General features: G+C 51.6%; 1 protein-coding gene across 1 annotated transcript in view; it reads right to left on the reverse strand.

The window, feature by feature from the left end:
• The window catches only part of GRAMD4 (GRAM domain containing 4), a 76,393-nt gene that overhangs the window by 37,794 nt on the left and 23,064 nt on the right, over positions 1-15,535 (reverse strand). The window contains exon 2 of the mRNA XM_080939809.1: positions 6,955-7,165. Coding sequence (XP_080795935.1) covers positions 6,955-7,165 — 211 coding nt within the window. The remainder of the gene's footprint in view (positions 1-6,954; positions 7,166-15,535) is intronic.

Consider the following 15,535-nt stretch of genomic DNA (forward strand, 5'->3'; position numbering starts at 1 on the left):
AAAAGTTCTTCTACCCATTCTCCGTGTGCCTGAGTCACGCCTAGCCTCCCTGCTCAGCACACTCAGGCAAGGCCTATCTTAAGAACAAGGTCATCACTGTTGAAATGGAATCCGGCAGCCCAGGAGCTCTGCAGCCTTGTTCCTGCTTTATCTCCAAGAAATGCCCCACACTCTGACTACAGTCTGGGCTAGCCTACAAGGAGATGTGTTAAATATTTCACTAGCTCTGCACACAGGCACCAGCAAGCTTACAGTGGGAGTATTATGTTGGACTTAGCAGGCCTGTCTGAGGTACCATCTGTCTAGGGACTGACCCCACAGCAGGAGTCCTAGGTGAGCCAGGCCATAGGAGTGGTACAGTCCATTCAGGATAACCGAGGCCCTGCCCTGGAGATGACCAAAACTGTTACATAGCAGAGAAGACCCCATGGGCAAGAAGTAAGCTCTACCCAGCACAGGGTAGTCGATGCTGCTAGCTCACCTCCTCTCCTCCACTCAAGTTTTGCCCTCCCTACAACCCGTTCCTTCCAGGAGTCCTCATGGGATGATGGAGAGAAGAGGGACCCTGGGAGTCTTAAGCAGGCAGTGAACTTGGCCTATATCGCCTGGGAGATCTGGTCCAGAGCAAGGACACTAACCCTGGGAAAAGACAGTGGAAGGCTGAAAGCCCCAAGCATCCAGCTTTGGGGCGAAAGTGACCTTCCATTTGCTGGAGCTGTCACTGGTTCCACAGAGCCCTCCCATATAGCCTTGCTGTGGAGGTTGAAGAAGAAATCGAGGGACTGCCAGTTGTTAATGGGATCAAAGCGAGGATGTATACCCATGTCCCCTCATCCTAAGCACCTGCTTTGACCACTGGGGGATGCCTTGGAGTGGGGTCCTAGGACAAACTGCTCTAGATATCAATTCGCTCCCAGGAGTGGGGATGCTGGGGGTGAACCCAAGGCTCTTTTGCAAATCAAAAGATTGCCACCTATCAAGTGCCAGGCACGGCACAGTCACCCTGGCTCTCCTTCTGTCCAGTTTATATGTGCTGGTTCCTCGGCCGCAAGGTCAAGCTCCAGACCCCTGACTGGGGTCATGATGGAACCATGGGATCCGGGAGCCTACGGGTAATGCCAGTTTTCATCCCGGGAGACCAACCAGATTCCACAACGACACCGCCCGCCACTCTTCTCAGACTGACAGGTCAGGAAGGGTGAACCCCAAGTGATGGGGGTAAGAAGGAAGCTTGGAGAGGAACCAGCCAACCTTCCCAGCAGAGAGCAGGGTAGCCACACGACTGGCAAGCCGAGGGTGAGACTGGCAGGGAAGGCAGAGAGGGCCAGAAAGGGGCTGGTTAATCTGATGGGTTTAGCAAGCTTCTGCTAAAAGCAGCCAGTTCATCCCTGGAGGGCCTGCTACACTTGAATGCGCTCAGTTACATCCCTGAATGGGTTTCCTAACACCTGGCCTCAGGGGTTCCAATCAGCAAGTCAATTCTGTGGCCTCAGGGCAGAAGAGGTCAAAGCTCTGGGAAGTCCCTTGACTCTATAGAAGGTAGGCCTAAGGGACTTGGCCAAGTGATCAAGGTCTCTAACAAGGGTGACAAGACCCCAGGGTACTGTGCTGAAGTTCTTGTCCGAATCCTTCTGCGAGCTTCATGGTTCCACGGCTGGCCCTTTCTCAGACTTAGGAGGAGTAACTGTGACCTGGGAGCCAGGGGCCTAGACATAGACTGAGGCTGAGATGACACCACTGTAAATTTACATAATGCAGTGAGTGTAGAGATAGAAGCCAGGCAAGCTGGGCTGCCAGGTTTGCCTGAATTAGCTGACACAGGAGTTGGAGGGAACCCTGGGCAGAGAAACAACAGCGTGAGTATCTAGGCCAGCGGTAAGGATGAAGTCCGTTGTCTGGAGGAGGACGGCTCTCAGCAGCCTCTCGAGGGTACCAGTGTCCCTCAGTGGGGAGGTCACTGAGAGCAGAAACATCTTCCACAGTGGAGCCTGAATGCCTGCTGAGAAAGAAGCAGCTCAATGGCCCTCAAGGAACTCCACAGGGCACAGGTGAACAGGGAACCTGTGCCACCACAGACTCCATGCTCGGAAGTGGGGAATGGCCTCGTCACCTGGGAAAAACTGGCATAGCAATTCCCTCGGAAGCATAGGGCCTCCACGTGACCCAGTGACTCCAGAGGCAAACAGATGTTTGTGAGAAACTATACTGCCTGTGTTCTGTTGCTTGTCAGAGCCCCAAAATGGAAACAAATCTAGTGTCTACTGGTTTGTGTGTGGATAAACAAACATCCATCTAAACCGTGGGGTTTTATTTATTTATCTATTTTAGGGTTGTTGTTTTGTTCTTGAGACAGAGCCTTGTTACATTGCCGTGGCTAGCCCAGGACTTGCTATATAGCCGAAGATGACCTTGTAATCTGGCTAAATTTTAGCCTCCTGTGTGTTGGAATTAGACATATCCTGACATCCAGAAAATCTGGCACATAGATACACTTGGGAGACCACAGGGCCTTGCACATGCTTGGTAACCTCTCCCTTGCTGAGCTATACCCTGAGCCCAAACAACAAGTCATTATTAAGTCACAAAAAGAAAAATGCCAGACAGCAGAGGCCATACCCTGTGCCAGTTGTTTTACAGGAAAATGTATAGGACAGGTAATGCCAGGCCAGTGAGGGGCTCATCAGGTGAAGGTGCTTGCAGCCAAGCCAGACAGCCTAAGTTTGAACCCTAGGACCTGTATGGTGAAAGGAGCGAATCGACTCCCACAAGTTGTACTTTGACCTCTATTCACATGTCATGATGAATACAGAACGATGGATGGATGGATGGATGGATGGATGGATGGATGGATGGATGGACGGACGGGTAAAAGGATGGACCGGTGGATGGGTGGTAGATCATGGATGGATAGATGATAGATGGATGGATAAATGATGGGTGGATGGATGGATTGACAAACAGACATATAGAAGCTGTTCCTGAACTCACAGAGATTCCTGCCTCTGCCTCCCATGTGCTGAGATTAAAGGCATGAACTACTATGCCTGAAAAAAATTTTTTTAAGAATATACAATGTCACAGAGACACAGCAGGCCAGTGGTGGGCAGGGTAGAAGCTGGGGAATCCCCCGTGACCACTAAAGCATGCAGTTCCTCCTGAGCTGCACAATATAAAACATCCACTGGAGCCCACAGAATCTGACTGGCATGATGGCCCCTGTGATGCCTTGAGGGTGCTGCTATTAGCCCGGCATCAAATCAACCAACCACTAAGGCTTCCACACTGCTGCCTGGGCTCCTCATCTCTCCATGAGGCTGCACAAAGCAAAAGGCCACCTCACCCCCAAGGAGGAACTAGACAGGTGTGGTAGAGGAAAATATTTACCACTGTGCACCCTGACCTGGAGTCCCTGGAGAGAGACCCCAGAGCAGAGTCTACAAAAACAACCAAGCCTCTGTAAAGGACCTGGCCTGGAAGGAAGCCTCTGAGTCACTTGTTTATGGGTGCTAATACCTACCTGCATGGTAACAACAGGCCAACTAGTATTATCTCATTTGAGGCTCAAACAAGGACAAACATGTCCCCCTTTTAAACTGTGGGTATTGAGGGGTGGGTTAAGGGCAAACAGCATCACCTAGTCCCTTTGCAACCGTAACTTGGCACTCTGCAGAGTGACCTGAGCAAGGACCTGTTTTTCCTTCAAGGCTGAACCCACGGTAGAGATTCCTCATGATTCCTGGCATCATGGTTCCGCTGGTGCAGTTTACCCACAGGGCCCCTAATGCCAGAAGGTACAAGAGCCGAGATGCCAGGTCTGACCTTGCTGAGACCTCTGCAGGAGCCGCTCTCGGCTGCAGCCCAGGAAGTGGAGCCTACCTCCCAAATCAACACATCCCCCAGGACCTCTCTGCCTCACGGGGAGTTTCCAACACATCAGAGGTGACCCATCCAACCAGCACCATGACCTGGCATGTATCTATTTGCTCTACATTCTCCACATCATACATCTAAGCTACTCACCCTAAAACAACCCAGCTTCAGGACTGATCCTCCCTCACCAGGGCTCCTAGAATCCCCTAAATCCAGATGTTCTGCCTCCAGCTAAGAGCTCCACGCCCTGCGGTCTCCTCTCCTATTTCTCCAGCCAGCCCAGCACGTGCACCTTCTGGGCTAACGCCCTTCTGCCTACGATTAATTCACCCACTAGGGCACCCTGGCGACTACAACACACACCAGGGACAGGCCTTCTCCCTGTGACATTAAGACAAGCAAAATAAGATATGCAAATTTTAAGGGCACAGGCTTACCTGCCCTCTCTACTCAGCAGGTGTTCCACCTCTAGACCAATATCGCCCAGAGTAGCCACAAGAACCTGGCCTAGAATAATATGTCACTCTCTACCTAAACCCTATCATCAGCCAATACTGCCATGAGGGTCCCCAGCTGTGCGTGTGGCCACGGGCTGAGGCCACAGACTCAGAATCTTCTGGCAACCCCACACCTAGCTATGTCACCAGCGGAAGGTCCGGGGCTGGCCAGACATCCCGAGGTGGTAGGTCACATGGGCTAAAAGTACTTATGGTCTATATTACAGGAACCTCTTTCAAACTGGATTCTAGCTAGACTCTGCAGCTAAGTGGCCACGTGAGGCTATGGCTAGGGGTGGCTATCCCAAGAGACCCATATGTTGTAGGACAGTTGATCCCACTGGGAACCCCAAGATTGTGTTATTTACTGAAAAACCCTATTTCTAGTTGGGGTGTGGTTCACGCCCTTACCACACACATTTAATCTCTCTGGCTGGAATGCTGACACTCCCTTGGTACACACCTTGAATCCCAAACAATGAAGGTAGAGTCAGTTTGAAGAAGGAAACACCCATGTTCAAAGTGATGCCTAATTGAGTGATGGAGAAAGTGACGAATCAGAGAAAGACTGGACAGAATAGGATACGCCCGATTCTTACAAGGGGAGAAAAGAGAGGCTACCTAAGAAAGCAGCGCTGTGAGACTAAAGGAGAGAGGGTAGTTTTACTGGGACAGTTGTGCAGAGGTAGGTTGCAGAGAGAGAACAAGGTAGACAGAGGTGAAGACAGAACAAGCCAGAGAATGAGAAGGAGCCAAAAGACTAGGACAGATCGGCAAAGGTAGCATGAGGCCAAGCAGAGCAATTCAATAAGAAGTCAAGAGAAGCCGGATTGAATCAGTCTGCGTGGGGAGAAGTTTTGAGCCAGAACAGCTTGAGTTGATCAGCCAGCCAGAGTTCATCAAGAGCTAGAAAGGGTGAGCTTATTCGATAGTAAGCCTCACAGGTTGAAAACGTTCTAGGTCTAGTTTAGATTATATTGAAGCTAGAAGCTTCCAGGACTAGGACTAGTTTAGCCAACAGAGGCAGTAATTACTACAGGAGAATAAAAGTCACTTTTACGCCCAACTACCACCCTCTTCTCCATACTCTGCCTCGTGTTACCTCAGATATGCATACAGGGAGGTAGGCCCAATTCCACCACCCAATCCTGGCTGGACACACAGATGGGCAGACAGAGTAACAGCCAGGACAACCATGCTTCAGCCTCTGAGTAGGTTCTTTAGGCCACTGAACCCAAAATCTCATATCCCCCTACCTCTCTCTTTCTGTGAGTGTCTGTGTATGTGTGTGTTTGTGTCTGTAGGCTCACACATGTGCATGTATATGTTTATATGCATGCATGTATGTGTGAGTGTATATGTGTATATTTGTGTTTGTGCATGTATGCATGCTTATGAGTGTGGTGTGTTTGTGTGTGTGTGTGTGTGTAGGGCAATTCTTGCCCCTGAGGTACTCAACCCAAAGATTCTCATCTTACTCCAGACCCATGGCTTGCACACCTCCACCCCAGCACTCGACAAGATACTGTCTTTCTGTCAGGTCTATATTACTTTGTATTGTCACCTGTAAAACAGGACATACCGAGCTAAAGAGTACGACCCACTTCTAGACCAAAAACTAATGAACTGGCCATTGACTTTGAACTTTGAGAAGAGCACCAGCCAAACATACCAGGAGGCTGGACAGGAAGGCAAGTGGCCCCACCCATCGGGCTAGGCAGCATAGGGCACACAGCCAGGCTCTTAGGAGGCAGCACTGGTAAATTATTAATCTTCCAGGAGCAGTACACACTCACCATCCTATTATGAGGTATTAATAATACAAGAGCTAGGAGGAGGCCAGTGATCGCAGTCACATCTGGAAAGATTACCAGGCTCAGGGGCTGAGAGAGAAAAACCAATGGCCCTCAAGTTCACTCAAGGATGCTGGAGTCCTGGGGATGGAGACTGAGCAGATGTGCACACCACAGCCAGCCTGAGAATGAAGAGACTGGTCCAGAGGAGAGACAGCTCTATTCTGCACTCCCCTGCCTGACACACCAATGAAACACAAGCTCTGGAAGGCAGGGGCCCTTGGTTTGTTCACACCAAAGCCTTGCCCTGGCTACTAGGGTTCTCCAGTGACATTTGATGCCTGGACACCGAGCTCCCTGCCACTGGCCACTGTGTGGGTTAATGAGGGCTCAGCCAGTGGCTGGGCAGGTGACAGACAAGCTGTATGCCAGTAGCTTTTAGACCGGCCACGCCCTCCCTGCCCTGTCACTATACCAACACTGGGGCGGGGGGACGACGACAGGGAAGGGACAGCCAGGCTACAGCACTGTATTTATATGACAAGTTTCCCAAACACTCAGAAAAACTACGTCTTCTAGACAAAGCACTGTACCTAGACAGTGGGCTCTGTGGGCTGTGGACAGGCAACAGGAGACAGAGAAATGGGCTTCTGGGTGTATCTAAACAGCCTGGTCAGGCATGAATCTTCCCCATGTCCATATTCAGCTTGGCCACCTATGAACTGGGTGCCTCTTCCCTTACCCCCACTGTCCATATTGAGGGACGAAAAAAACTCAGGGTCTGGCATACTCACAGGGTCCCTGAGCTCCTCACTGTCCCGGGGCGAGGGCCGTGGTGTCTTCAGAGGGACCTCGTCTCCACACTCCGTGTCCGAGGCATTTGGGGACTCGGCTAGATCAAGGAAGTCCTCTCTCTTGTGGCCTCTGAACCTGATCCTATCCAGCCTCCTGAGCATGTTCAGCACAGCACTCCTCGGCCTCACCTGGACATGACGGGGGGGTTCCCTGTAAGAAAATGGGTGGAACACATCACTTGCTGCCCGCTGTCTGCTGCCCCCCGCCATGTTTGGTTCCAGCTCTATATGGAGACTGACAGTGAGCACTTAGCTCTACAGTGAATGGCCAGATCTGATCACACCAGACATCGCCCAGCCATGAACAACCTGGCCAACTGCTGTGCAAAGTCCTAACGGCAGAAGGAAGCCCCACGTTCTCAGGGGCGGAGGATCCTGGCCATACAGGTGATCTGGCCCAGGTCACCGCACTGTGACAGAGTTAAGGGTCTGGGAAGACTGGAGTAATGCATACTGCTTGCAACAGCACCAAGGCTGGGTCTCAGCATCACTTCTGTCTCTGGAGACTCCCCGCAGGCCCACTGGGAAAACGTGCAGGGACCGACTCCATCATTCTTTTGTCTGCCCATCTTTCTCCCTTCACCTTCAAACACTGGCTTGGCCTCGGAGGCCCGGCTCCTAAAACAGAGTCCTGCCAGACATGGACTCAGGAGATGGGCAAAGGCCGTACCATGTCCTGCCACACAGTGGGCTGCATACAAAGCCCATGTAAAAATTAACAGATATACCAAACGATGGGTACCCCGTAGTCCACCCCACCATCCTAACTGGACCAGGAGAGAGTCATGGCAACCCTAGATATCCAACCCCTCCTCCCCCCCTCCCCGCTCCCTGCTGGGGGAAGAGCTGTTTTCCCACTGTGTCCAACTGGCCTCATTCCCAGGCCCATAGCAGGGCTGGCTAGGCAGAGAAGGCCCCAGCTCCTCATCATACAGCTCCTGGTCTAAGGCTACAGACCAGGATGCGCAGGCTGCCCTTCCCACAGATCCTGTCCTGACATCTCTAAGAGCCCCGGAGCCCCCAGGGTACAGCACAATGATACGCCTGGGTACCAGCCTGCTCTGCCGCTCACCACCTCTCCAAGATGAGAATTTGCCTCTGAAAAAGAAATGATCCCGACCAGGCCAAAGTATTCTGGGAATTCAAGATGACACATGCTGAGGGCCTGACCCCGGGCCTGGGCTTAGGCCCAGTCAACCACAGGATTGTTTTCACGCAAGGAAAGCTGGGGGAGTGAACTGGGTTGGACTCTGTGCAGCAAGGCGGGAAGAGTTTCCTGTTTGGTGCAGGAGCACGGAAGCCCTCAGTGGACAGATAAATCATAGCCTGGACGTAGTCTTGCAACAGACAAGCCCGCCGGCCCCCAAGGCTCCTTCCTTCCTGCTCTCCTTGGTATCAAGGCCCTGGGCAAGACTCACTAATGATGAAACCCATAAGTCCTCTGTCAAAACTGCTCGAGGGTCAAGAGGGAATAGATAAGCTGTTAGAAGGCTTGCCTAGCATAGACAGAACCTTGGGTTCCATCCCAGCGCTGTCATCCTGGCCCTTGGCAGAAGGGTCAGAAGTTCAAAGTCAACCTCTACCCAGAGCATGGTCCAAGCTAGCCTGGACTCCGAGAGATCCTGTCTGGAAAGAAAAGAAAGCAGTTCGAAAGGAGCACAGGGTGGGGGGTTAGGAGTGGGGAGGAAAAGAATTTACTCGTTCTAACTGCAGAGCAATGGAGGAGGCAGGGGTGCAACCTATCTATCAGAAGCACACACCAAGGGAAATGTAACCCAACCTACGCCCACAGGCAGTATGGTGGGTGGAGCAAGCGGTCACTCAGGGTGGGAGCAAATGCCAGCCACTAGGAAACTTACCACATGCAGGAGCTATGAATTTCGGGGAGACCAAAAGAACATTAAACTAAAAAGCATACACTATAAAACACCAGAGAGGAGATAATTAATGGTCTACATTAGGGAAAGTATTAACGGGAGAGATGGCTCAGTGGTTAAGAGCACTGGTTACTCTTCCAGAGGTCCCAAGTTCAATTCCCAGCAACCGCATGGTGGCTCACAACCATCTGTAATGGAATCCAATGGCCTCTTCTGGTGTGTCTGAAGATATAGCCACAGTGTACTCATATAACAATAAAATAAATAAGTCTTTAAAAAAAAAAGCTCACACATATTTAAAAATTAAAGCACACACAATGAAATTGAAAAAGGGCCATTCACATTTCCCAGGACTGCATACGAGGGTGGGAGACAGTGCACGGGTGGCAGCGGGGAGTGAGAAGACCACTTCCTAGCTCACATGAAAACCGGCCATGATGCCAAGCAGGAAACCAATGCACACTAACACTGCAGGTGCTTCTAGGGTCCTAGAACACCGACGTCTGTAGAGCCCGTGGTCCACGCTGTGGAATCTGGTCCCACCACCAAATACAGAAGGGAGGGAGCACACTCTGGATGCGGCAATCCTCACTGTGTGTCACCCCTTACCCACCACCAGCCACACACTGGGTGGGGGCAATGGTAGGTCTATTGTGGCCTCATACAGGACCATACACCAGCTGCAAAACACCATAGCCCTGTGGTCACTGTGCAAATGGGTATGAGAAGAGACACAACCCCATCTCTCTCCAAATGCTCCATGGTGCCGTTCCGTGGCTTTGTTCTAGCGACTTATTTACTATGGTGAGTCAAGCACACACCGTAGAATGTACTACGTAGAGCACTTTCCAGGGTGCATTTGGTGGTATTAGCTATGTTCATCCATTCTCGAATCCTCTGTCTTGTAAAACTGGAACCACCTTCCCTGGCTGAACACCAGCCCCTTTCTTTCCTTCTTCACCCTGCCTCTGGGAACTTTGGTGCCTATGGATTTAATGTAGAAAAGTAAGACCACGGGGCAGGGGAGAGGACCCTGTGGTAAAGGGGCTTGCTATACAAGCGCAAGGACTTGAGTTCAAATCCCTAGTACCCATGTAAAAGGATGAGCTCAGCCACATGCACACCTGTAACCCTGATGCCGTGGGGGCTGGAGGCGGGAGTGACACTGGGGCTTTGCTGGCTGCCAGTCTAGCTCTAGTTTTAGTGACAGACCTTGTCTCGAGGGAATAAAGTGTGACAGAAGAAGACCCCTGATGTCCTCTGGCTTCTGCGTGTGAATAGGTGCACACGTGAGCATGTGTGCAAATACAACTAGAGGAAGAAGAAGGGAGGGAGGGAGGTAAGGAGGGAGGGAGGGAGAGAGGGAGGGAAGGAGGAAGGGAAGGAGGGAGGGAAGGAGGGAGGGAGGGAGGGAAGGAGGGAGGGAGGGAGGGAAGGAGGGAGGGAGGGAGGGAGGGAAGGAGGAAGGGAAGGAGGGAGGGAGGAAGGAAGAAGGAAGGAAGGAAGGAAGGAAGGAAGGAAAGAAGCCAGCAAACAGAACAAAAACAAAGCAGGTACAAGGTCCCTCACAACCTGGTCCTGACCTCTTTTGTTCTGGGAATGGCCAGCCCTGTTCCTGCTGCTTGAGGCTGCAGAGAAAGGAGAGGGGGGACTGACTGCCAAGATGCTGAGGCAATGAGCACATGCACAGGTAGGCACAGGTTACCTGCAGGCTGAGCATAGCAGGAAGCATGCTTTTACATGGAGCTCTTGGCTGAGGGTTCCCCTGTCTGTGATTCTGCAGTTTCTTGGGCCAGCGTCTCCATTATACTTTAGCAAGCAAATGGGAAGAGGGAACACAGGCAGCCCGGCACTTAGCCTGCCACCACCTGAACGGAAGGCACGGGAGGCTCACTAACCATGAGAGTTCAGGCTCCCCGCCTCCTGCTCAGCTCCACACACAGGGTCCTACTGAGCTGCTCACACTGGCACTGAAGGCAGGACCAGGATGTGTAGACTCCTCCCAAGCAAGGGAAACTAGAGGGCCTCCTCCCGGTCTCACTGCGAAGGACCAAAGCCTAAGCTTCCAGAGATCGGTCCCTTCTGACTTTCCGAACAAACACGCCTCAGGGACCGACATGTGCCACGCCCACACTGGCACACCCTGCTGGCCAACACTATGTTCAAGTCTCACCTGCTGCCTTTACTGCAGTTGCTGTATGTCCTCCACGGGCTCCTCCAGCCCTCCCATGTCCAAGTGACCACTGTCCCCAGGCTATGGAAAGAAGTGACTCTTCAGCCTGCAGCCTGGCTGCTCTCCCAACAACAGGTCTTTCGCATGGGAGCCCCATACACTCCAGTACCCCAACCCATCCCCGCCAGAACTCTCTGCAGAGTTCTCTACGCCACATCTTTTCCCCTCGTCCTGTCAAGGTCTGTGGGATGGCCCTTCCTGAGATGGGACAATTCCTTTGCTGGGCCCCTTAGTGCCACTAGGTCCTTTCATGAGCGCTCTGTGCCTCCTTGGACTATCCCAGACTCTACCTTGAACTGACACGGAGGGGAGTGTGTTTTTCTTTCCAGATCAAGACGGCGCCATAGGAGCAGGAGCTACCCGGGACTCAATGCCCCACAGTAAGTCACAGGTTCCCTTAAGGCAGTGACAGACACGCAGAGTGCAATCCACTATACCACCAGCAGTGCTGCTGGCTGGACCATTGCTGCACTTCTGTCTGGAAGGGGGTGTGCTTAAACACACCCCCAGCTACAGCTGGTCAAGGGTCTATTTCAAGGATACAGTGACCGCCAGCCTCAGAGCTGGTGTGGCACCAAAGGCTCCGTGTGACGTTGCCTGCTGCCTCGGGTTTGATGATCTGGGATCTGCAGGCTCTAGCAGGGCAGGACCGTGGGTACTCTCTGCTCTCTAGGCTCCTCCAGCTCAGGTGGCATGGTGCCAGTCTCCCGGCCCCTCTTTGCAAATGTGCCCTGGAGTGCCACTGCACGCTGTGCTGAAAAGCCGCTGAATGGCTTCCAGACATACAAAGGAGGCAGTGTCTGAGAACCCCGGACTTGGGAACCACAAAGGGCTTTATTTCCCTGTCCAAGCCCAAGACTAAAAAAAAAAAATAATAATAATAAAAGCGGCTGCCAGCCTTACTTAGCACTTGGCATGGGAACAGCACTGGTTCGCCTTCCTGCAGCAGAAAACTCCTCTTTGAATTCAAAGTGGGACTTAAGACACACCAGTCTGTGTGTAACCCACGACCCACAAGCCGAGGCACTTCAGCCTGCTTATCGGGTAGCTCTCCGGCAGATCCCCAGATAAACCACATCCTCTTTCCCATTGGACGCTAACCCTTGCTCCTGCATAACAATCCCAGGGGTCCCCAGCTGCCAAGCAAAACTGAGCCGCCTGGCCCTTGGCCAAATCTGTCTTCTTGGGAAGGTGGCCCCTAAGCCTCGAGGACATGAAGGGGGTTAGATTTCCCATGGTCAGGCAACCACATAGTCTAGGATGTGAAACACTGTCCTCTGGACGGGGCTACCATCACCATCTCCAGCAGAGTGGCTGACACTATTTGAAAGAGACCCTTGGCTCACCTTCCCTCACAGAAGAGGGCAAAGAGGGTTACGAAAGCCTCCTCTTGGATTCTAGCAATTCCCTCCCTGCACACGTCTCTAGCTGTAAGCAATTCCTCCCGAGCCGCGAGTGATCCAGTAGTTTGTGACATCGTATACAAAGCAGGGAAGCTTAACTGAAAGGAAGACTACTTTCATGCAACCATGGAGAAACTGTCATCCATCTATGCTGGGTTCAATTCCTAACACCCACATGGCGGCTCGCAGCTACCAGTAACTCCAGTCCTGGGAGTATCTAACGCCCTCTTCTGGCTTCTAGAGGTACTGCATGGACAGGGTGCTGGGACTTAGATACAGGTTAACACTCATACACATAAAATTAAAAAAAGATAAAATAAAGTAATGATGAGACCAAGCACATAATGCCTCTGCTTGTATTCAAGCTTCCAGCTCACAGATATATTCTGGTGATATGTCCCTTGAAGGTCACCCACATACCCTTGCAGGCAGCGCCCCTCCCCCACACTCTCCAAGTAAGACCCATGATAAACTCACTGGTTCACCAGATTGGACTTCGGTGGAATTGTTATCTCAATGTGTAGTTGTTGGCCTATCTGGGGGTGAGCAGATATGTGTCTATGCCTCTCCAAGAAAATTCCCTGCAGCAGATGGAAGGGAGGGGGTGGAACAACAGTGGATTCGGAGGCTTTGCATGGTGAATGGGGTGAAGAGCAGGAGACATAGGTTCTAATTCATATCCCAACCCTACCTACACCTTGCTGACCGCCCTTGCAGTGACAGACACACAAAGCTACCAACCAATCCATCTCCCTAAACCAATATTCATCCCCAAGGCCTACAGTATTACCCAAGATCCTGTCCAGACACTCCCATCTGCCCCTGGCCACACTCATTCCAGCACTGTCTGAGATGTTGGCTCAGACCTGATGGTGTTCAGGTACATTTACGGGCCACCCCTGCACCCTAGATCTACACCATGGTCCTGTAACCTGGGCAATGAATGGGAACCCAAATGTATCTGACTTGGGGGGGCCCTGAATGTTAAACTGGCTATATGTTGTAAGAGATGTGTCACTGTGGGCAGGCATTGAGATATCAAAAGCCCACACCATATGAGTGTGGTGGTGCATGTCTTTTATCCCAGCACTTGGGATCTCTGTGAGTTTGAGGTCAGTCCGGTCTACATAGTGAGTTCCATGACAGACAGAGAGTTACACAGTAAGACCCTGTCTCAAAACAAAACAAAAACAAAACAAAACAAACTCACCCCCCCCCCCACACACACCATTCACAGTTAGCTCTCTCTACCTGGGATCAAGATGTATGCCCTCAGCTCTTGCTTCAAAGACATCCTGCCTGCCTGCGGCCATGTTCCCCACCATGATGGCCATGGACTAACCCTCTGAATCCAGGAACCCCAAATTCAATGTTTTCTTTCATAAGTTGCTTTGATCATGATGTTTGTCACAAGTTAAAAAGTAGTTAAAACAGGTATGCTGCCTCTTGAGGATCTGGTATGAATCTTACCATCTTGTGCCTCCAGTACCCAATGGGGATAGGGCCACATCTGCAATACCCTAGTAGCAGAGAAACAGGAAGTAGGTTCGATCACCTTCCACTAGGTTGGTCCTCAGCCATGTGGTACAGTACCAGGAACAGCCTGAAGCCTGCAACCTTGGCCGTGTGCCTTCAGTCACACAACTTCTCCATGCTCTGGGTTCCTCTGCTAGGAGATATAGTGAGTCCTTAACTCGCATGGCCATAGAGGATGACCTGAAATGCCACCAGAAGGACCTAGGGACAGCAACAAATACAAAAATCTACTTTCCAGAAGGAGACCAACAAGTATTGTTTAGCAACCCGTAAACCTCAGTCACATAGCCACTGAGCACTATGGTGGACTTCCCATCTAGCAGGGGATGGAGAAGAGAGTAGGTGCTTCTAAGATTACAACCCTAAGACTGTCTCCAGAAGTTTCTGGGCAGTCTTGGTCAGGGCTGGGGGAGACCAGGCATCAGGACAGAAGGTCTCTGACACCTAAAGTACAAATGTATTCAGGGGCAGGGAACAGGGGCCACTTTAAGGAAGCAAAGCGTCTCCAGCCAGCCACTAGTCACCAAACTCTTTGTCCCCACCTGTACAAAACCCTCTGCATTCTGTCACCAGGTCCCTCCGTAGTTCTGCAGGCTTAAGATTGAAGTGAGTTCTGTGATGGTTTGTATATGTTCGGCCCAGAGAGTGGCACTATTAGAAGGTGTGGCCCTATTGGAGTAGGTATGTCACTGTGGACATGGGCTTTAAGGCCCTCATCCTAGCTACCTGGAAGCAAGTATCCTGCCTGTAGCCCTCAGATGAAGATGTAGAACTCTCATCTCCTCCTGCACCATGCCTGCCTGGATGGTTCCCACCTTGATGATACTGGACTGACTGAACCTCTGAACCTTCAAGCCAACCCCAGTTAAATGTTGTCCTTAGAAGAGTTGCCTTGGTCATGGTGTCTGTTCACAGCAGTAAAACCCTAACTAAGACAAGTTCCTAGAGCCAATCAGTCCTGGCCACCTGGACTATATACAAACCCCACCCACATGAAGACCATCTCCAGGTGACCTGGTTTCTGTCCAGGCTCACTGCACAGAACCCCAGACAGATGTGCTAAGCAGTTGGGACTATAGCACACTTAGAGATCCTGGGACCTCCCCCATCACCTCCTTCCTCCAACCTGTGGAGAACACAACCCTCATCGGCAAGGTCAGCAAAGCAGCCACAGTTGGAAGCACAGTCACTCCAGGACTTCTATCCTCAAGTTGGAAGGCCAGCATCTCATTTGTTGGTCCTTTTCCTTAGCTGACAAGAAGTGGAGAAAGCTCCCCAACCATCCATCCTACCCCACCCGAAACACACACCAGATCTCCCTTAGTTCCAGTCACCACACTGTGGTTGCTACTGCTGATCCAACCGATAGATGGGGAAACTGAGGCGTGGGGTGTGGCAGGTAGGGTAAGAGGTAAGGCAGCAGCAAAATATGTTGATCCCAGCACTCACCAGAGCTCTGAGCCCAGACATCC

Source organism: Micromys minutus, assembly GCF_963924665.1.
Source record: "Micromys minutus genome assembly, chromosome: 27".
Lineage (NCBI taxonomy): Eukaryota > Metazoa > Chordata > Mammalia > Rodentia > Muridae > Micromys > Micromys minutus.